Consider the following 21,952-nt stretch of genomic DNA (forward strand, 5'->3'; position numbering starts at 1 on the left):
TCCTCCAAGTGAATCAGAGAACCATGATCAATCATCATGAGTGAATCTGAGAACTATTCTTTGATGACATCATGTATTCCTAAGTGACTCTGCAAGGCCACAAATGAGCTGAAGACCCATAAGTAACAATTACCTGGAGAAAAAATGACTTCATATATAATATACATGGGAAGAATTATACAGAAGAATTTACTCAATTCAATAAAAATTTTATGTAGTACCTTTTACAACAGAGTTGCCCCAAGGCACTTGACAAGAGTGTGTAACAGTATATCACTACATCATCTATACAAAACGGTGCATGGAAAAGATATCTTGCCATTGCAGTTGACTGTGGATAATCATTGCCATTAGAGCGTCGCTGTATTTGAGGAAGTGAATTCTGGAAAATAGATGAGGCCAAAATGGTGGTTTCATATAAAATATTTTACCACTTCTAAAAATAAATTATCAAGGACTCAAACTGAAATAGGAAATACAGGACACACCAGGAAACAGGTACCAAAGTATTTTTGCAGAGCATAATTCAGTCAGTCACTAGCATGCTGACGAATCCTTAGATAAGAATATGTGATGAACTGTGATGGACCAGGGATACTCTGGAATCATTCATGGCTTTAATTAAAGACTAACTGTACCAGCAAGCTGGGGCTGTTTCAATGTATTTGTGCATAGAATAAGAAATCCGAAATCTATTTTTAGGGCCCAAGAGGTCCACCAGGGTATGACGGTGAACCAGGTGTTCCGGGACAGCCAGGAGAGCCCGGACCTCCTGGACATCCAGCTCACCCAGGGGTAAATGCTAACACCCACGATGTCCTGTTACCCCAAGACATATCCTGGGTAGAAGCAGCCTTTTGCTTCAGTGCTGAGGTTTATTTAAAACAAGATGCTGGAGATCTCACTCAAACAGGGCTGAGTGCAGCCGTTATTTCAATCCTGCATTTTACACACTGTAACACCAGATTCTTCCTCACATTTCAGGGGCATCTGGCTTCTCACATGGCCACTGGCTTCGATGAGAAGTCTGGACTAGCAGGCCAAGTCGGGATGATGCCTGGAATGAGGGTAAGCAGAGGGTAGTGCCGCCCTACAGGAGCTTGGCGGGGCACCATTGACAAGTCTCCCTGAGTACTGCACTCTGTGACAGCCTGTCTTCATTTCAGGGTGAAGCTGGAGCGAGAGGTCCTCCTGGGCCAGCTGGACCACCTGTAAGTCAGAAAGCAGCTGACAAATTCTCAAAATAACTAGATGTGATTTTCTACCATGAAATGTTCTGCTCCCTTGTCTTAGGGCCCTCAAGGAACACAGGGGCCACCCGGTGATCTTGGGGACCCGGGACTAATGGTGAGACCCAGACCTCACACATACACACTGTTCACAGAAAGCCAGAGCTCACAAAAATACAGAGCTCCAGTTCTGCAGCTCATTTGCCTTTCACAGGAGCATTTATTTCCTGTTCCTCCCAATCCTAATCTTACGCTTGTGTATGGCAGGGTCCAGCAGGGGTACGTGGGCCAGATGGTCCCCCCGGCAAACCAGGGGAAGATGTAAGTGAACATCCTTCACCAGTTCTGCATTTCATTATCACTGTTTCACTGTGAAACACTGTTTGCTGTAAGAACACCTACACTGAGGGTGATCTGAATAACACTCATTCTCTCATCTCTCATCAGGGAGAAGCTGGGAAACCAGGGAATACAGGAGAAGTGGGATTCCCCGGTTCTATGGTAAGAACGGGACTGCGGAGTACATTTCTGTACGTGACAGAACCACAGAGCTCTGACCAGCTGGAGGACTAACATGCTTTGTGAACATTTCATGATCAAGGGAGCAAGAGGCTTTCCAGGAATGCCAGGAGTTCCAGGGCTGAAAGGTCACCGGGTGAGTACACTCACAAACATCCTTAGTGACTAGGAAATGCTAGGCTCAAGGCAGCTTGTAAGCAAGAACAAACTCTAAAACCACCATGTATTGTAAAAGCAGACATTAAACAGACCTCCAAGCCACAAAAAGCTGTCTGAATCTCTCTGAATTTCTTCAGAGATTCTCTTCCAGTAAGCAGAGCTGCTTGTTTTATGTAACAGCCTGTCAACAGCATTGTTTTAGTGATAAGTTCTGTAATAAATGGAGATGATATGATGCTTACATTGTTTGTCAGTTTGTTTCCTGGGATACATATTAACTGCCACACATATGTTACAGGGACACCAGGGACCTATGGGACCCAAGGGAGAAATCGGGGCAGTTGGATCAAAGGTAAAAGCTGGCAAATTAGTGTCACCAGAATTACATGCAATACTTTCGCCTGGCTAAAATGTATCCGAAACAGTTACATACTCAATTTTTGTATATTTGTTTATATCTTTGCATAGGCTACTCACTGTATTTTGTCTTTCCCTTGTAGCTGAGATTTCCAGTCACTTTAGAGTATATTTAGACCCATATGTATGTGTCTGATGGAAACCCAGATGTGACAGCCCGACTCTGCGCTAACTACCTTTCTCTCTCCTCAGGGTGAATCAGGCCCTCCTGGCCTTATGGGAGCTCCTGGGCCTCAGGTCAGTTGGAAACACCTGTGTTCACACAATCAGAAAGGTGTGAAAACAGGCTTTTGAATTTATAATATAAGAATAAGAAACTGGAATGAGCAGAGCAGACAAGAGCAGCTGCAAAGCTCAATAAAAGCTAAAAACTTGGGGTAATTATATTAAACATGGGTACACAAAGCAGTAGAAGAGTCTGAAATGACATGATTATCCACTTAAACCTTCCATTTTTAATGCAAACATGCCCACTGCACACGACAGGGCCCAAGAGGAATGCCAGGAGAGAGGGGCCGCATCGGCCCGATGGGGACCACGGTAAGGATGAGCAAGTGTATACCTGGCTGTGATAACCTTCTCATGGTCAAGGCTGTTTATCAGTTGGTTATCACCACAGTGGGGAGGCTTTAGACATTAATGAACAGTCAATTAAAGTCACAAGCCTTCATCTAATGTCTTTCTCATTTAAGGGAATGCGTGGTCCACCTGGAAACATTGGCAAATCAGGACCAATGGTAAGGAAGAGCTTATAGAACAAACAGCAACTACACAACCTAATGTATATACACTCACCTAAAGGATTATTAGGAACACCTGTTGAATTTCTCATTAATGCAATTATCTAATCAACCAATCACATGGCAGTTGCTTCAATGCATTTAGGGGTGTGGTCCTGGTCAAGACAATCTGCTGAACTCCAAGCTGAATGTCAGAATGGGAAAGAAAGGTGATTTAAGCAATTTTGAGCGTGGCATGGTTGTTGGTGCCAGACGGGCCGGTCTGAGTATTTCACAATCTGCTCAGTTACTGGGATTTTCACGCACAACCATTTCTAGGGTTTACAAAGAATGGTGTGCAAAGGGAAAAACATCCAGTATGCGGCAATCCTGTGGGCGAAAATGCCTTGTTGATGCTAGAGGTCAGAGGAGAATGGGCCGACTGATTCAAGCTGATAGAAGAGCAACTTTGACTGAAATAACCACTCGTTACAACCGAGGAATGCAGCAAAGCATTTGTGAAGCCACAACACGCACAACCTTGAGGAGGATGGGCTACAACAGCAGAAGACCCCACCGGGTACCACTCATCTCCACTACAAATAGGAAAAAGAGGTTACAATTTGCACGAGCTCACCAAAATTGGACAGTTGAATACTGGAAAAATGTTGCCCTGTCTGATGAGTCTCGATTTCTGTTGAGACATTCAAATGGCACAAAAAGTCAGAATTTGGCGTAAACAGAATGAGAACATGGATCCATCATGCCTTGTTACCACTGTGCAGGCTGGTGGTGGTGGTGTAATGGTGTGGAGGATGTTTTTTGGCACACTTTAGGCCCCTTAGTGCCAATTGGGCATCATTTAAATGCCACGGCCTACCTGAGCATTGTTTCCATCCCTTTATGACCACCATGTACCCATCCTCTGATGGCTACTTCCAGCAGGACAATGCACCATGTCACAAAGCTCGAATCATTTCAAATTGGTTTCTTGAACATGACAATGAGTTCACTGTACTAAAATGGCCCCCACAGTCACCAGATCTCAACCCAATAGAGCATCTTTGGGATGTGGTGGAACGGGAGCTTCGTGCCCTGGATGTGCATCCCACAAATCTCCATCAACTGCAAGATGCTATCCTATCAATATGGGCCAACATTTCTAAAGAATGCTTTTTGCACCTTGTTGAATCAATGCCACGTAGAATTAAGGCAGTTCTGAAGGCGAAAGTGGGTCAAACACCGTATTAGTATGGTGTTCCTAATAATCCTTAAGGTGAGTGTATAGTGTATGTATAATGTATATATAGTATATAAACCACAATATATAGCAAATACATAACTATCTGGAGTTTAACATTACAATCTATTAGTGCTGTCAAACGATTAAAATTTTTAATCAGATTAATCACAGGGTTGCTGTGGATTAATTTTGATTAATCACGATTAAATGTAATTCATTTTTAATCTATATTAATCACATTTCATTCTGCATGAGCAAACAGACTCAAGAAAAAAGGGAATATTCGCGCATTCCATTTGCCTCGATATCCGATTTTTGGATTCCGATATTACGTCACATCTGCTAAAAACTCGGGAAAACCGAATCGGATGCGTTCCATTTGCCACAGAAGTAGCAATACCATAGACTCATATGAAAAAGCAAGATTTTTTGCTTAGCCGGACAACTTGTCGGATTTAAGATACCTCAGTTTAAATGGCCTTTATCTTTGTTCACTTACAATTAGCCCGAACTTCCGTAAATCCGACAAATAATCAGACTACTCATGAAATACAATTCTAGCCCGGTTAATTTGTTAGCAATTGTTAGCAATATCACTTGATAACACATTACGCCGGTGCTTTATGTATAAAACTCCATAGCAACACGTCCACAGATAAGATGAACGGTATAGTGTGTGCGACCGATTTAATGAGCCACAAATGAGAAGTGGTGCTTAAACAGTATAAAACTACAACTTTCCCTTCTGTTGATAAAGGGCGCAGCCATCTTGGATTCTGAACTCGGGATCCTCTGTGCTGCTCCGAGATTTCTTGAATCTCTGAGAAACGGGAGCACGCATGTCGTTACTTCCGGCTTCAAAAACTCGGAATCCGACTCGGAATACGAGTTCCGAGGACAAATGGAACGCACCAAAACTGCCCGATATGGGTTAACAAAGACATTTCAGGGATTTTGAGTCATTCTGCGCTGCAGATGGGTTAATTGCGTTAAAATTTTTTATCAGATTAATCATGATGATGGATTAATCCGCGTTAACCCGTTAATTTTGACAGCCCTACAATCTATACATACAGGGGCTGGACAATGAAACTGAAAGACAGGCCAATAATGTTTGAGGCTTCACACCTATATTAGAAATGCACGGTCGGGAGGCCAATCTTCACTGACTGCACTTTCCACCAGTAAGACCGCAGTGCGAAGGTTCAATTAGCAGAGCAATAGCACAGCTGTACATAATATTTTTAATCCACACAACATAATGCGAGACATCTCAGAACTGAAAAGAGAACAAATTGTTGGTCTCACTGGCGCATCTGAAACGAGGATAGCAAGTCTTTGGAGTGTATCAAGAGCCATGGTATCGAGGGTAATGTTGGCATAGCACCACAAAGGACGGCCCACATCCAACAGAAGTAACTGTGGATGCAAGAGGAAGCTGTCTGAAAGGGATATTCGAGTATTAACCTGGATTGTATTAAAAAAACATTAAATCACAGCTACCCAACTCAATGTAGAATTAAATGCGCACATCGACTCTCCTGTTTCCACTAAATTGTTCATCTCCACGGGGTCAATATTCATGGTTGGGCTGCTATAGCTAAATCATCGGTCACTCGTGCCAATGCCAAAGGTCAGTTTCAATGGTGCCAGCACCATAAATTTTGTACCGTGGACAATATGACATGGACAGGATGTATAGTTCTCTGATAAGTCCACCTTCACCGTCTTTCCCACATTTAGGAGAGTTACAGTGTGGAGAAGCCCCAAAGAGGCTTACCACTTGGACTGTTGCGTACCCACAGAGGTGGATCAGTGATGGTCTGGGCTGCAATATCATGGCATTCACTAGGCTGACTACTTGTTCTAGATGGGCGAATTACAGCCAAGGACTACCATTCTGCAGGACCATGTTCACCCAATGGTTCAAACATTGTACCCTGAAGGTGGTGCCTTATATCAGGATGATAATGCATCAATACACACAGCAAGAATGGTGACAGAGTGGTTTGATGAAAGTGAAGTTGAACATCTCCCATGGTCTGCACAATCACCAGATCTAAATATTATTGAGCCACTTTGGGGAGTTTTGGATGAGCCAGTAAGGAAACGTTTTCTTCCACCAGCATCATGTAGTAGCCCAACCACTGTTCTGCAAGAGGAATAGCTCAAAATCCCTCTGGCCACTGTGCGGGACTTTTATCTGTCATTCCCACGACAAACTGATGCTGTATTGGCTGCAAAAGGATGCTCGACACCATACTAATAAATTATTGTGGGTTAAAGCCAGGTGTTTCAGTTTCATTGTCCAACCCCTGTATATCACGGTCTTTCTGAAAGTATGTCAATTTTATATGTCAATTTTATATCTACACAACATTTGAACTCAAAAATACAATGACTGCAAGAGACAGACACACTGTGAACATCACAAATGTCTGTGTTCCAGGGTCCTGTGGGTATCACTGGCCCCCCAGGATTTCCAGGAAATCCTGGTATGAAGGTAAGACCATATGAAGCTCCCTATCTGTCATTTTTACACAAAGCCCCTGTAAGGATCAAAAGATTCAATCCTGCATTTACTCTTGATTTCACCCATAACCACTGAGATTTTTGTACTTTTTGAAGATGCTAGATTGAAGTTCAGCGATTCTCTCACTGAAACTTGCCTTCTAATCTTGCTGCTCCCCCCCCCCCCCACAAGGGTGAAGCAGGGCCAACAGGTGTACGGGGCCCCGAGGGGCCCCAGGGCCAGAGGGGTGAGACAGGACCTCCAGGTTTAGCTGGAGCACCTGGCATTCAGGTGCGTGACTGACTCATAATTGCAGGATAATGTTTACATCACAAGGCATCTGGCATTACTAAACCAGTCAAACATATGCAGGGACCACTTGGGACAGATGGTGGACCTGGAGCCAAGGGCCCAGTGGTGAGTATAAAACCACCTCTACAAGCAATAAATCAACCTATCAAACATCGAGGAATATTAATACAACTAAGCACTGTAATTAAAAAGGTGGAGCATTAATTACATTGTTTACTTTCACTCCAGGGTACTGTAGGCCCCCAAGGGCCAGTTGGCCTGCTTGGCCCCCCTGGGCCCCCAGGACCTCAGGGAAGTACTGGACAACCGGGAATCAAAGGTCAATCGGTAAGGTTCCTCTGCAGGTGTCATATTCCTTAGGTCAATTATTAATGGTGGGATTTCACTTGTGCCATGTACTTAATAAAGAATATTGCTCTGTCTTAGGGAGACGTTGGTGTCCCTGGCTTCAAAGGAGAGGCAGGACCAAAAGGAGAACCTGTAAGCAATATTTATTATAAAATTGGAAGAACAGATGTTACTTGGGGGTAGGTTGGCTGTGGACAGTGACTACTGGGGAGAATACTGTGGAGTAATATCAGTACTTTCCCTGCAAAATCAATAGACTTCTTCTTTCAATGTTTATTCATAGGGCCCGCCTGGTTCTCAAGGGCCAATAGGACCTCAAGGTGAAGAAGGGAAGAGAGGAGCTCGAGGAGATCCTGGGTCATTGGGCCCACCAGGCCCCATCGGAGAAAGGGTAAGCAGCATCCGAATAAAATAACGTATAGGAATCCCCAACGAGTTTGAAACACCATTACCTTTAAGAGCTGCATTTGCTCACCCATACCTTTCCATAACAGGGTGCTCCTGGGAACAGAGGATTCACAGGTGCAGATGGGTTACCTGGACCTAAGGTAAATACAGGTCAAAGACTAGTTCCTTCACAACATTAAGCAGGTACTGTGAAAGAAGTAACTGCCCATGTTTTTTAATAGGGTGCCCAAGGTGATAGAGGGATCCCTGGGACTTCAGGCCCAAAAGGTTCTACTGGAGATCCCGGGCGCACAGGAGAGCCAGGCCTCCCTGGTGCAAGGGTAAATATGGAAACCATGTTCGGTGTACAGAAAACTCCATAATCTACCTCAATAAATCACCTACATCCTCACCATATCAATTGGCAAAAGCTGCTAGAAGAGCACATGCTGATAATGGTTATCTATCTTCATCCTCTCATTAAAAATAACACTTCTTGTTCATTCACCCAGGGTCTGACTGGCACTCCTGGGGTTCAGGGTGCTGAAGGAAAGCCAGGTCCACTGGTAGGTTGGGTGGTTCTGTTATAAAAGCCTTAATTGCTGGGTAACACTATTACTGTGACAGCTCTACATGCTGAAAAACCCTTATGTTCCCTTCAAGGGAGCAGCAGGAGAGGATGGAAGGCCAGGACCTGCTGGGCCAATAGGAACCAGAGGCCCACCCGGGTCAATGGGTTTACCAGGACCAAAGGGTTTCAATGCAAGTATTCCAATGCATTGGTAACACAACAATGCACATCATGCTTAAGGTTGTTCTGAGATTAATTATGAACAATAATTACTCTCTGAGGTTACCCCAAGATCATCAGGTCATGTAAATTCACAGGGTGACCCTGGGAAGACAGGTGAGCAGGGAACGCCAGGATCACCAGGGCAACGGGTGAGTGACACCATTAAAGACTGTCTTTAATGACTGAGCATTGTCCTGTTACTCACTGTGGATTGGTCCACTGCAGGGTCCTCCCGGGAAGGACGGAGAAGTGGGCCCAGCAGGTCCAGCGGGTCCTGCGGTATGTTTTTCAATTCCGGAAGCCACTGTTTCATTTGCAGCTGTTCCAGTGGCAGATGCGTTTCAAATTCTCAGTCATTTACATAAAAAATGACCCCTTAACAAGGTGTGTAACCATTTGAAAAGCTTGAAAGTGTGTGTTTATTATCTTTATTCAAGGGTGTTGCAGGTGAAAGAGGAGAACAAGGCCCACCTGGGGTAAATGGCTTCCAGGTAAGAAAGACACACCTAAGAATGATACACACAATGAGCAGAATTTTTATCACTGGTATGAATGGGTATAGTCACACTGTAATTGAAACATTGAGTGTCAACTGTTTTACAGGGTTTACCTGGACCCCCTGGTCCACCTGGAGAGCCAGGAAAGCCAGGAGATCAGGTAAGCAGGTTCTGTGTGATCTGCCCCACTACGTACAGGCCATAGACACTTGAGATAACAGTCAATTGTAGTCACTACATGATTTATACAGCTTTTCTTGAATAAATTCATTTCATTATAATGACCAAAAATAAATGCACATCATGTCTAGGGAATACCAGGAGAGGGTGGAGCAGTTGGTCCTATTGGTCCAAGGGTAAGTCACACTAGCATTCATAAAGCATGCTTATCTTTTGATGAGCGCATGGATGAAGCATTGAATCATATCACCTCTACTTTAGGGAGAACGTGGAACTCCAGGTGAAAGAGGGGAGCTTGGGCCTCATGGTCTCCAAGGTGCCAAAGGTATCCCAGGAGCCCCTGGGCCAGATGGGCCAAAGGTACACCCATCACAAATGGCAGGGTTAATAGCAACATAATGGAGAATGACATTTTCCCAAATATTTATTTCTGTATTTTCTTGGGCTGTTCCACCAGGGAAGCCCAGGGCCAGCTGGTGCTGTTGGGGATGTGGGTCCTCCTGGGCTGCAGGGAATGCCAGGAGAACGAGGCATCTCTGGGCCAACAGGTCCAAAGGGCGACAGGGTGGGTCCTCATGCTATTCATCATTAAAGGACTAAGGGTGTATTTTGTTTTTTGTTGTCTATGTCCTAAGGTGTCATATCTTCCCGAAACGTTAGGGTGCGCCTGGTGAAAAGGGCTCAGAGGGAACCCCTGGAAGCGATGGTGCTCGGGTGAGATGATCACAGGCTAATCAAAAAGATTGCAACTGTATTCCTTACTTTACCTCAAGAATTTTTAATAATTTCAAAGTTACAGTTTCATCTTGCTCTTATATTTAACTAATCATTTGTACATTTTAACTCACAGATATTTTATGTACAACACATATACTGTATACAAACAGATAAAGGTACAAATGACGCATCCTTTCTTGTTAGGGACTTCCTGGTCCACTCGGACCACCAGGACCACATGGGCCAAGTGGAGAAAAGGTGGGGGCATTATCTGTTTTCACTTTTTCACCATTACACTATTCCAAAATCATATCAGTCATTCTGGGAACTGACATTTGTGTCACTGTAGGGTGAACCTGGACCACAGGGACCACCTGGACCGCTAGGATCCAGAGGAAGTCCAGTAAGTAAAATAGGCTAAAACCAGTCATGGGTGTTTTAAAGCTGAAGGAAATCAACATGATATTCATCCATTCTTCGATCACCTTTAACCACTTATCCAATGTATGAAGGTTATTCCAGGAAGCACAAGCCATTAGCCAAGATACACACCAACAGACAATATGTGATGTATAAAGAGATGGAGTATGTAACTCAGCATTAGTTGTTTTATATAGTCATGTTTGATTCGTATTCCCATGTAACATCCAAACCATTTTATTTCTGCCTTACAGGGATCCCGTGGAGAAACTGGTCCAACTGGAGCTGTTGGGTTCGCTGGGCCTCCTGTGAGTCATAAAAACAATGAAGAGCCAACGTGCAGAAAAGGGCAAGACTGCTGACTTTGAATTGTGTAATTGTGTTCTCGATCTAGGGCCCTGATGGTCAGCCAGGTGTCAAAGGTGAACCAGGAGAGCCAGGACAGAAGGGTGATGCTGGGTCTCCTGGACCTCAGGGCTTGGCTGGTCCTCCAGGACCCAGTGTAAGTAAAGTGTAATGAGGAAACATTTACTTGTTTGGAAATAGGGCAAAGCTTTACATTAAATGCACCTTCATAATGCATTCATAGAACATTTATAAGCAACATGCAAGTACTTCTTAACATCGTAACATCCCTTAACAGCATTAATATATATTAATAGCAAACATTACATGATTATACAATCATACTGTTTGTTATTGATATTACAGCTGTTAAGGGATGTTAGAATGTTAAGGTATATACTGTACATACATGATGTTTATGGATGTTTTATGAATACTTAATACATTATGAAGATGTACTGAATGTTTTATGAATGCAATATAAAAGCATTATGAAGGTGCAGTTAATGTAAAGCATTACCGAAAATAGACATCAGGTATCTGTTGTTCAGGTTGATCTGGGCAAGTTCATCTAATACCATTATGCCAGATGTAGCGGTAGAACTGTAGGGTATTTATTCTTTGCTTTAATGAACTATACATTTCTGAAAGAATTCTAACTTAGTATAAACCTTCACAGGGACCAGTTGGCGTTGCTGGATTGAAGGGTGGCCGAGGAACACAAGGAGCCCCTGTGAGTGAAGCTACCCTGTGATAATCATACTCCATGATGCTCTCAGCAACCCTATTTTCTGATCGAAGTGCTTTTATTAAATTATTGGCAAATGTCTTTGTAGGGTCCAACCGGTTTCCCAGGATCCCCAGGAAGAGTCGGCCCACCAGGTCCAACTGTGAGTATTAAAATGATGATCAGAGGGAGGTTGGTGCAGTTAACCAGATCAGTAGGCAAGATAGGAATACTATAGCAGGCTGAAAACCTCACAGTGACTTCTATTTCTACAATATAATTGAATTTCTGGACAAAAAAAAAGACAATGCAAACTTTCTGTTTTTATTTCTTGCTGTAATGATGGAAAATGGACAAGAGCTTTAAGGGATAACTGTGAGCTTGGCTGCATTTTCACCAGGGTCCAGTGGGAGAGCCCGGACCTCTTGGTCCCCCTGGAAAAGAGGGTCCACCTGGCATCCGTGGTGATAATGGACCCCTTGGAAAACAGGGAGAGCAGGGCCCCTCAGGGCCTGCTGGGACGCCAGGAGACAAAGGAGATCCAGGAGAAGATGGGCCCATGGTAAGCACTAGACCAGAAATGTCAGCGTGTGTGCAATGGTATTCAATACCTACAGCTGTCTAACCATTGAACTGTATGACTAGTAACCATTCTCACATATTGCTGGAACAGGGCCCCGATGGACCACCAGGTCCTGCTGGAACCACAGGACAGAGAGGCATTGTCGGTCTTCCTGGTCAAAGGGGAGAGCGAGGAATGCCAGGACTTCCAGGGCCAGCCGTATGTATCACTTTTGCTCATTATGACTGGAAATCTTACCGCCTATGGTAGAAATGACTCAACAGTTCATCATCATCATCATCATCATAGCTCCACCATTTGGGTATTCTCATATATGCCTAAAGAGATTTTTTTTTTGCCCACTTCATTTCCAGGTGAAAAACAGGTTTCTGTGACATGACCATTCATAACCCTGCAGTAATGCTGCATTGATTAAAAGCTGCTTTTGGTTTCACTGATTGTCCTACTTTAGGGTCCCCCAGGAAAACCAGGCAGCCCTGGACCTCCAGGAGACAAAGGCCCAGGGGGACCAGTTGGTGCCCCAGGTGCAAACGGACCTCGAGGTGACCCTGGACCAGATGTAAGCTCCCTCCTACTGTAACACATTGGACCAGTTCTCACATATACACATTGGTGACAAATGACATATTCTGTTAGGATTGATTAGATAAAAGAAAAAATTCCTCAGCAGTTCAATGCCCATTTAATTTTAATTAAACTCAGTTCTGTGCTCATCAGCACCTGCCTCAGTAAACATGGTGTCTGTTTGCCTCCCCAGGGACCTGCAGGATCTGACGGTCCAGCAGGCCGAGATGGTGCCATGGGTCCCAGGGTAGGACCGCAACACTGGGCTGCTAGCAGTTTGCTATTCGGACTTTTTTGCATAAAAATTCTTTTAGTGTTAATTTTTTATTCATTAATAATCTAGTTAAAATAATGGAAGCATATTGCTCCAATATAGTTTGAATCATTTCCTCCACAGGCATCTTCATGCAAAAGTCTGCAGTCAGCAGATAATTACGTATTTTTTTAAACTCTTTTACTAAACTGAATATCTGTTACAGTGATTCAACTTGCTGACCCTAATGTCTTGTCTTATAACAGGGGGACAGAGGGGACCCAGGCCCCGAGGGATTGGCTGGAGCTCAGGGTGCCCCTGGTACTATAGGTCCAGTTGGACTGCCAGGTGGTCCAGGAAAGAGAGGCGAGAAAGTGGGTAGTTCCTGCACTGTCCTGCCATTATATTTAGTGCTGTTTAGCACCAGATGTTATTCAAAGCATGAGATTGTTGAGGTTGGGGGTGCAAGAACATGAAACACCACTATTTACCCAGCTAACTATTAGTATATTAGCTGCATTAATATAACCTGCCATGCTTTGTTTTTGTACAAAACCAATAGCTGAATGCATACTATCCTAGCAATAAGTTAACTAGTCAGAATATCTACTGTAACATCATACTGCAAGATCAGGTAGAGGTTTAACACATACCACTTACTGTTGTCTTGTGCTTCTTCATTCATAGGGATCAAGGGGACCTGCTGGACCTCCTGGATCAGCTGGAAAGCGAGGACTAATAGTGAGACCTCAACTTTTCTTGCACTGTATGGATGACATGTACCACCTAATTTTCCCAGAACAACGGCTGTACCTCTCATTACTACCCATCTGATGAACTGTTGAAGAAATGCCTGTAAAATACATCATGGTTTTTGTTTGTTTGACCTCCAGGGCCCACAGGGACCAAGAGGAGACAAGGGTGAGCTTGGAGAACATGGAGAAAGAGGACAGAAAGGTCACAGAGGGTTCACTGGGCTGCAAGGGCTCCCTGGACCACCAGTGAGTAAAGATGATACAGAACAATACTTTCTAATTTGAAGAGAACACATAGACACTGGAGAGTGATCAGAGCATACGGGACGTCTAGCTGCTTTATTCAGTAGCTCTTTGCTTTCAGGGCACCCCTGGTGAACAAGGATCTACCGGAATCATTGGGCCAAGTGGCCAGAGAGTAAGTTCATTATACAAGGGCCTTGGGCAGAAACAAAATCTCCATATACATACAAATCCATGTTGGCAAAGTGTTCTAAATATGAATTTTAATGCTAGGGCCCTCCTGGACCTGTGGGCCCCCCAGGAAAGGAGGGCTATGTTGGACAGCTGGGACCCATGGGACCTCCTGGGACACGTGGCTTCAGTGGTGATATTGGACCTGAGGTGAGCAAAAGGCACATATATAATAAAAGGCCGCCACCTAGATGGAATATGGTCTAGGTAATATTTTACTTATTCATGTCATTTCTTCTTTATTTTTTTATCAGGGACCTCCTGGAGATCCTGGTCCCCCCGGCCCCCCCGGCCCCCCTGGACCCCCAACAGCAGCAATGGATGACTTGTTTGGTGGCCCCCAGGATTATGATGCTGGACCCCCACCCCCTCCTGAGTTTAGTGAGGATGAGGCTCTGCCCAACAACAACTCATCGGGGCTCCTCCAGGTGGACCCTGGGGTCCAGGCCACCCTGAAGGCCCTGAGCAGCCAGATTGACAGTATGCGCAGCCCCGATGGCAGCAAGCAGCATCCTACCAGGACCTGCCAGGACCTGAAACAATGCTACCCACTGAAAAACAGCGGTGCGTTATGGCTGCAGTATCAGGAGGGGCCCTGCCACCTTCCAGTTGCATCCCTCAACTCATGAGCCGATATAGTGTAATCATAGGTCAATGTGCCCTTTGGTGCTGTGTTGCAGGGGAATACTGGATTGATCCAAATCAAGGCAGTGCACGTGATGCCATCAAAGTACACTGTAACATGGAGACTGGAGAGACGTGCATTTCTGCAAACCCACCCAATATCCCCCGGAAAACATGGTGGACCTCCAGCTCAACAGTGCTCAAGCCCATATGGTTTGGGGCCAACCTGAATGGTGGAGCCCATGTAAGCTTTAATACAAATCACTGGAGTTTTATTGAATTATTTGTGTGTGAACAGGATGTTGTCTTATTTATATACTTTTACATTTTCTGATGTTGAATTTCTTTTAACTAAGTGAGTAATTTATAGTTAATGTAAAATTTCTGTATTTAACAGTTCACCTATGGAAACAAAGAGCAGGATCTAAACTCTGTCACTGTTCAGATGACATTCATCCGCTTGCTATCAAAAGAGGCCTCTCAGAGCATCACTTACCACTGCAAGAACACCGTGGCCTATAATGACAAGAAGAATGGAAACTTGAAGAAAGCCATAGTTTTCAAGGCCGCCAATGACCTTGAGCTGAAGGCAGAAGGAAACAGCCGCTTCCGTTACACAGTCTTGGAGGATGGCTGCTCTGTGAGTCAAGTTTGGTGGAAACCAGCACAGCCCATGACCCATGACCTTGCATGTGTTCAACCTTGTACACTGCTTGATGCTGAGAAGCTGCCCAACTCTCCCTGACCTTATAACCCACCAACCCCACACATACTACCCAACTCTCCATGATGTTATTTCCCCCAGCCTCACACATACTACCCAATTCTCCATTATCTTATAAACCTCCAGCCTTATATGTACAACCCAGCTCACCATGGCCTTATAACCACCCAGCCTCACACATACTATCCAACTCTTCATGGCCTTATAAGCATCACAAATATGACCCAACTCTCTAAGATCTTATAACCATTTAGCCTCAGACATAGTCTCCTTTACTTTCTGCTATTTTCCATCAAATGCTCTAGTAATTTTCTAGTATAATAGGGACAATATCTGTCCCTTTATTTCACAGATGCAAAGAGATGTTTGACAATGATGACTATATCATTAAGCATTACTCAGAAACCTGATGCCCCAAACCCCATTTCTAAGGCCCCTCCAGCGGGCAGCTATACTTAATGTAAATGGATTTGGCTTTTAGGTCAGGTTATAATATTATAATTGCAATTATTGCAGTAGGGGGAGCTATTTCACCTGAACATTAGAGCTATACAGGCAGTGTACTGTTACAGATTTCATTTTCCTTTTTACAGGAGGCGAGCAGCAGATGGGGGAAGACTGTATTTGAGTACAGGACTCAGAAAACAGCAAGGCTACCAATCATAGATATGGCTCCCGTTGACATCGGCAGCACAGACCAGGAGTTTGGCCTAGACATCGGACCTGTGTGCTTTGTGTAAGTGTGAGCCGGAGGACGCCAGGCAAATCCGTGGACTCCTGAAGTGCAGTCGTGTTGCACAATGGACAGACCAGCTCTTTACTGTGCTATCCACAACCTCACCAGAACATTCCGTGTTTTTATTATGGCACGGTAGGCAGGATCATAAAGGGGGAAAAAAACTATGCATAACTTGAAGATCATACTGGGAAACTGCCAAAGCGTGATTTCCTGCTATTCAGAATGAAAAGCTTTGTAATTGCAATACAGATTTGACCACATCAGATAAAAAAAATGTCACCCATACTGGCTGTTTTTTTAAGACTTTTTAATTTGAGACAAATGTCACACTGACAAAAATAACTGATACTCAAATAAATGATCCAAATTATTTTAACTGCTGTTTTAATAGCATAAATTACAGGTAACAGTTTGGCTTCTCTAAAAGCCAATTATCCTATACCTAAACATACTTGTTTTGTACAGACTTTTATATGCTGTTAGTTTTAAACACCAAGCCAGCAATTTTGTTTTAGTTTAGTTATTTCTATTTAATGGTGCTACAGAGGAAATGGTGGCATTCTCAAGTGGAGCAGAGGGTGGCGTTTTACTGAAAGGCAGCATTTCTTTTTGAAATACGGTGCCATTTTATGCAATCCTGCCTTTTGGAAGTGACAGAACAGGCCGCTGCTTGGTTGGTTCCTTGATGTAAGCTACCTCGTCTCCTGTAACTGACTTTCTGTCACACTGCATTTGCGTGGCAATCACAGTGTGCAGCTTTAACAGCAGCGTAGGCTTTCATGATGGCAATGAAGGGCTCCACATCATCAAACAGCCCCTGACCCCAGCAGCATGCACCGTTGCATGCATCGCAGCCCCACTTCTCTTCCAATGCTCAATTTTAATGCAACATTCTGAGCAGTTTTTAGTTTTGGCCCAAAATGCTTTGCCAGTGTCCTTTGTGTACTTTTCTACAGAATGAATTAAACAACTGCTTTTTATCCATATTGCTCTTTTTGTGAAATTAATCTGATTATATCAACACCAAATCAAACCTTCAGCAGCAATCATCTGTATGATGTAGAAACAAACCAACGCTGGCAGCGAGGCGAGATATGAGAAACTTTCTAGTACTTCAGATGCGGGTGTTTTTTTACTTTCTTGTACTTAACATTATTGGTCTTGTTTTCTTATTTATTATCACTATGTTGTATGAGGCGGATGAGTAAGATTGTGTTTAAAGTGTAAAACTTTTTCAAGTAAAAGTTCTAAAAATACCCAACTTGCCTGAAAATGTGGACATTGCCTCACATCAGCAACACAGAGCCCCTGGTTCTCTCAAGTTAGAGAGATGGCTGGACACACGTACTGGGCACATTCCAGACAGATGTGCTGTACATGCAGGGCCAGACCATGACACATACTGTACATACAAGGACACACCATGACACACATACCATACACGCAGGGCCAAATTATGACACACGTACCATACATGCAAAGCCAGACAATGACACAGACGATACACATAGACCATAGGCCAGACCAAGACACATGTACCATACACGCAAGGCCAGACCATGCCACATGGACCACACGCAGTGTCAGACCATGACACACGAACTGTACATGCAGGGTCATATAATGAAACACGTACTATACAAGCAGGGTCACACCATGTTGTACGTACATGCAGGGTCAAAGCACATGACAAAGGAGATGAGCAGAAAGCTGGATATGATCACTGGGAATCTAGGGAGTCCAGCATGAATTCAGGCACACAGAGGGTTACCTCACAACAGAAAGTGCTGCATATGGCATCCCTAACAGCACGGGTACTGACCTCCACCCCACCAAATAATACAAGGAGTAGATCAGCAAAACCCAACAGCAATTCATGCCACACGTGGTACTCTGGAGCCCAGACTACCGAGAATGCAGAAAACCCACTATTACAGAGGGTGAAGACAATTCAACATCATAGCTATGAATCCTCTGAGGAGATTGGAGGGGTTAAGCAAAACCCAAGAAGAGAAAGGGGTAACCAATCAACAAATGTGAAGAAGCAGGAGAGGTCGGCCGAGGATGAAGGTTGGTTCTTTAATATCACAACACAAAGGCAAAGGGTACTGTGTCTGCATCAGAACAGTTACATGGGCTGTGGATGCTCAAGAGCCTTCTGCTACTTGAGCTAACACGAAACTATATGATGGGAACTGAAATAGCAGTACAAACACATATAAAAATTATGCAGTTACATTATATTAATGTTGTGTTAAAAATGCAACTAGAACAACACCATAAGGTCAATTAAAAATACCTGTTTTACACATTACTGTATCATGACCAAGCTAAGCAGGGAGTGAAGGTAAACAAGAGGAAAGAAGTCAAGGAGCTCCCTGGTTTTTATGTTCGATATGTTACAGGAAGGATCATCTCACATTTTCAGAAAGTAAGAAAATAATGGATATATACACTTGGAAAGAAAAAAATCTTAATTCAATACTGACTCTTGTATTTACACACTTCGAACCTGACTGGTCTAAAAAATACTCTATTACAGTTAAAAAAAATAGTACTTCTCTAATTTGATTACATGTGAGTGGGATTTAAATGTGAAAGACATAATAGGCGGATGGCTCAGCACTGAGGTCCACTTTTGGCACTTTGAGACAGAGATGTTCACAGCTGCATACCACAACAAGCATCACCTCCTTGACATCAGCTGCGACTGTCCAGGGGGTCAAGGGAAAACATGGCGCCTGCCAGGGTCAGTCCCATTTTGAACCCCTCCTGTGAAATAAACCACAAAGTGGCTGTCAACGACTTTGGGCCCAGGACAGATCAAAGCAACATGCATATGCATGCACATGTGCGCACGTGCACGTACGAGCGCGCACACACACACACACACACACACACACACACACGTAGGATAAACATATCCTTATGGGGGCCGCTCATTCATTTCAATGGGAAAAATGCTAACGCTAACTATGACAACCTTAACCCCTACCCTGCCCTAACCATAACCATAAGTAACCTAACAAAATAAAAGAGTTTCTGCATTTTTAGTTTTTTCATAGCAGTCACCGATTTTTATAAAATAGAGTTTTCCCTTATGGGGACCAGGAAACTGGTCCCCATAAGGGGAAAAAAAACGGATATTTATCACGTTATGGGGACATTATGTCCCCATAAGGATAGGTACACCCGCTCGCACACACACGCACACACACGCACACACACACCTGGGGACCACAGAGCCTGAGGCATAGAAACTTTATGTTCTTTTACTACTACTGACGCTGAGCTGGGATTGCTGCGAGAGAGTGGTGTTGGTCTTGTTTTCTTATTTATTATCACTATGTTGTATGAGGCGGATGAGTAAGATTGTGTTTAAAGTGTAAAACTTTTTCAAGTAAAAGTCCAAAAAATACCCAACTTGCCTGAAAATGTGGACATTGCCTCACATCAGCAACACAGAGCCCCTGGTTCTCTCAAGTTAGAGAGATGGCTGGACACACGTACTGGGCACATTCCAGACAGATGTGCTGTACATGCAGGGCCAGACCATGACACATACTGTACATACAAGGACACACCATGACACACATACCATACACGCAGGGCCAAATTATGACACACGTACCATACATGCAAAGCCAGACAATGACACAGACGATACACATAGACCATAGGCCAGACCACCAGTGGTGTTGAGCTGCAGCGATTGTTTGGGATTGTTTTTTGGAGTGTTTTGAGTGTTTGTGTGCTTTACCTGTTTACGTGGGTGGCTGTTTATTTCTATTTATTGTTCTTATTTCGGTCGGCGTGAGTGCTTGTCTGTCGTGTCTGTTAATTAACAGCGCGATTATTACCGACAGAGAGCTGCGGGTGTCGCGTGAGCGGCGTTTTTCTGTCCGCGTTTAAACTCCGTAACAAACCCCCGTCGGGGCGATTATAACTAATAATATCTAACGTCGGTATCGCTACCCGGCGCCGGAAAAGGACAGTTGCTCCTGAGCTTTGCTCGGTCGCCAGTCGGGGCCGGGAGGACATTTTCCACTTTTTTCCCGCTCCGGCAGTAGCCTGCTGTGAGGGGGTTTTTGTGGTTTTTCGACCTCCCAAGAGCAACTTCGATTTCGCCTTGTTTTTAGTTCATACTTGGTTCAGGCAGAGGTTCTTCTGGTAAGTAGTAATACATTTATCAGGTTTAAAATTTTAAATGAAATAATAATTAAGTTCCGTTTTAACACAAGTAATAACTTATTTTAGTGTACTCTGCACGTTACTGCATTTATTGTTACGCAAATTAATCTTTATAGTTAAATACACTATATAAATTTACTGGGCTGGGAGTACGGGTCATAGTAAGTTAGTTAATTATGGGGCCGGCTCAGTGTTGCGTTTGCAAGATGTTTGCCCTTCTGGACGTTAGTGTCCAGTCGGACTTCATCTGCGAGCGATGTAAGCTAGTGGACTCACTCATGGTCAAGGTTTGCGACCTTGAGGAGCAACTGGCTCTCATCCAATGCAACAGTGAGTTAGATGAGCTAGTTGATACGCCGTTTAGGGAGATGGTGTGTACGCCACTAGCGGGGGGGAGGGAGAATGAAGAGCAGAGAGGTCGAGAGAGCTGGGTGACCGTAGGTCGTAGACGCAGGAAAAGGCGTACACATGTTACAGAGGAGGCATCACCTGAGGTGTCTGTGTCTAACAGGTTTCAGGTGCTTCCAGCTTTAGAGCCGGAAGGGACTGGGGAAGCAGGTGGGCCCTTGGGCACTGAGGAGCCCCCTCCCCCCAGAAAAAGGGAGGTTGTGGTAGTGGGGGATTCAATTATTAGGGGAGTAGACAGTTATGTGTGCACGCGTGATAGAGGGTCCCGTACGGTGTCTTGCCTGCCTGGTGTCCAGGTAGGAGACCTTCAAGATCGTGTAGACAAGCTTATGGCCCCAGCTGGGGTGGATCCAGTTGTCGTGGTGCATGTTGGCACCAACGACATAGGCAAGGGTAGAAGGGCTGTTCTGCAGGATAAATTTATAGAAGTCGCCAATAAGCTTAGAAGCAGAACGTCCATGGTGGTATTTTCTGAAATACTCCCCGTGCCACGCGCAAGTCAGGCTAAGTTAGCTGAGATAAGGAGATTAAATGCGTGGCTAAAAGGATGGTGTAGGAAAGAGGGGTTTAGGTTTATGGGGCACTGGAGGACCTTCTGGAACAGGTGGGACCTGTTCAAGCTGGATGGGTTGCATCTGAACCGGAGGGGAACCAGTGTACTGGGAAGGCGTATTTGTAGAGTAGTTGAGGAATGTTTAAACTAGGGACTGGGGGGGCAGGGAGGTTAGTTAAGTATGTAACTGGGGGGAAACGGAAAGCCCCAAAAAATCATATTATAAGTAGGCACTGGAATAGGCCTACCCTTTGTTGTCTGTATTTAAACGCCAGGAGTATTAGGAATAAAATTCATGATTTAGAGGCTCTTATCTCATCAGACTCTTATGATATTATAGCAATAACTGAAACGTGGTTGAGTGATAAGGATGGACAAGAATATAATATGGATGGTTACACATTGTTCCGTAAAGACCGTATAGGTAAGAAGGGAGGTGGTGTTGCAGTATATGTAAAGGAAAACTTGCAGGCAAGGGAGCTTACTGATATAAGTAAAAATACGGAAGCTATATGGGTAAAATTAGATGCTACAAACTCAAATAGCCTAATTGTCGGTGT

General features: G+C 44.2%; 2 protein-coding genes across 18 annotated transcripts in view; one reads left to right on the plus strand and one right to left on the minus strand.

Annotated features, from left to right (window-relative positions):
• Positions 1 to 17,496, plus strand: part of LOC111838545 (uncharacterized) — a 50,330-nt gene extending 32,834 nt beyond the window's left edge. Inside the window, exons 7-54 of the mRNA XM_023801614.2 lie at positions 703 to 795; positions 985 to 1,068; positions 1,167 to 1,211; positions 1,294 to 1,347; positions 1,497 to 1,550; positions 1,677 to 1,730; positions 1,831 to 1,884; positions 2,206 to 2,259; positions 2,517 to 2,561; positions 2,811 to 2,864; positions 3,017 to 3,061; positions 6,736 to 6,789; positions 6,991 to 7,089; positions 7,171 to 7,215; positions 7,339 to 7,437; positions 7,537 to 7,590; positions 7,742 to 7,849; positions 7,953 to 8,006; positions 8,088 to 8,186; positions 8,358 to 8,411; positions 8,509 to 8,607; positions 8,734 to 8,787; positions 8,864 to 8,917; positions 9,076 to 9,129; positions 9,242 to 9,295; positions 9,447 to 9,491; positions 9,577 to 9,675; positions 9,773 to 9,880; positions 9,976 to 10,029; positions 10,237 to 10,290; positions 10,382 to 10,435; positions 10,707 to 10,760; positions 10,847 to 10,954; positions 11,477 to 11,530; positions 11,634 to 11,687; positions 11,925 to 12,086; positions 12,198 to 12,305; positions 12,559 to 12,666; positions 12,865 to 12,918; positions 13,191 to 13,298; positions 13,612 to 13,665; positions 13,818 to 13,925; positions 14,044 to 14,097; positions 14,196 to 14,303; positions 14,408 to 14,717; positions 14,834 to 15,021; positions 15,175 to 15,417; positions 16,095 to 17,496. Of these exons, the coding sequence (XP_023657382.2) occupies positions 703 to 795; positions 985 to 1,068; positions 1,167 to 1,211; positions 1,294 to 1,347; positions 1,497 to 1,550; positions 1,677 to 1,730; positions 1,831 to 1,884; positions 2,206 to 2,259; positions 2,517 to 2,561; positions 2,811 to 2,864; positions 3,017 to 3,061; positions 6,736 to 6,789; positions 6,991 to 7,089; positions 7,171 to 7,215; positions 7,339 to 7,437; positions 7,537 to 7,590; positions 7,742 to 7,849; positions 7,953 to 8,006; positions 8,088 to 8,186; positions 8,358 to 8,411; positions 8,509 to 8,607; positions 8,734 to 8,787; positions 8,864 to 8,917; positions 9,076 to 9,129; positions 9,242 to 9,295; positions 9,447 to 9,491; positions 9,577 to 9,675; positions 9,773 to 9,880; positions 9,976 to 10,029; positions 10,237 to 10,290; positions 10,382 to 10,435; positions 10,707 to 10,760; positions 10,847 to 10,954; positions 11,477 to 11,530; positions 11,634 to 11,687; positions 11,925 to 12,086; positions 12,198 to 12,305; positions 12,559 to 12,666; positions 12,865 to 12,918; positions 13,191 to 13,298; positions 13,612 to 13,665; positions 13,818 to 13,925; positions 14,044 to 14,097; positions 14,196 to 14,303; positions 14,408 to 14,717; positions 14,834 to 15,021; positions 15,175 to 15,417; positions 16,095 to 16,241 (4,053 nt within the window). The 3' untranslated portion in view covers positions 16,242 to 17,496. The remainder of the gene's footprint in view (positions 1 to 702; positions 796 to 984; positions 1,069 to 1,166; positions 1,212 to 1,293; positions 1,348 to 1,496; positions 1,551 to 1,676; positions 1,731 to 1,830; positions 1,885 to 2,205; positions 2,260 to 2,516; positions 2,562 to 2,810; positions 2,865 to 3,016; positions 3,062 to 6,735; positions 6,790 to 6,990; positions 7,090 to 7,170; positions 7,216 to 7,338; positions 7,438 to 7,536; positions 7,591 to 7,741; positions 7,850 to 7,952; positions 8,007 to 8,087; positions 8,187 to 8,357; positions 8,412 to 8,508; positions 8,608 to 8,733; positions 8,788 to 8,863; positions 8,918 to 9,075; positions 9,130 to 9,241; positions 9,296 to 9,446; positions 9,492 to 9,576; positions 9,676 to 9,772; positions 9,881 to 9,975; positions 10,030 to 10,236; positions 10,291 to 10,381; positions 10,436 to 10,706; positions 10,761 to 10,846; positions 10,955 to 11,476; positions 11,531 to 11,633; positions 11,688 to 11,924; positions 12,087 to 12,197; positions 12,306 to 12,558; positions 12,667 to 12,864; positions 12,919 to 13,190; positions 13,299 to 13,611; positions 13,666 to 13,817; positions 13,926 to 14,043; positions 14,098 to 14,195; positions 14,304 to 14,407; positions 14,718 to 14,833; positions 15,022 to 15,174; positions 15,418 to 16,094) is intronic.
• An 803-nt stretch (positions 17,497 to 18,299) lies between these two features.
• LOC111838546 (PTB domain-containing engulfment adapter protein 1-like) overlaps positions 18,300 to 21,952 on the minus strand; it is a 47,254-nt gene continuing 43,601 nt past the window's right edge. For all 17 annotated transcript variants that reach the window (XM_023801624.2, XM_023801623.2, XM_072716934.1 and 14 more), the window contains one exon: positions 18,300 to 19,012. In XM_023801624.2, coding sequence (XP_023657392.1) covers positions 18,941 to 19,012 — 72 coding nt within the window. In that variant the 3' untranslated portion in view covers positions 18,300 to 18,940. The remainder of the gene's footprint in view (positions 19,013 to 21,952) is intronic.

This window comes from Paramormyrops kingsleyae, chromosome 1, assembly GCF_048594095.1.
Source record: "Paramormyrops kingsleyae isolate MSU_618 chromosome 1, PKINGS_0.4, whole genome shotgun sequence".
NCBI lineage: Eukaryota > Metazoa > Chordata > Actinopteri > Osteoglossiformes > Mormyridae > Paramormyrops > Paramormyrops kingsleyae.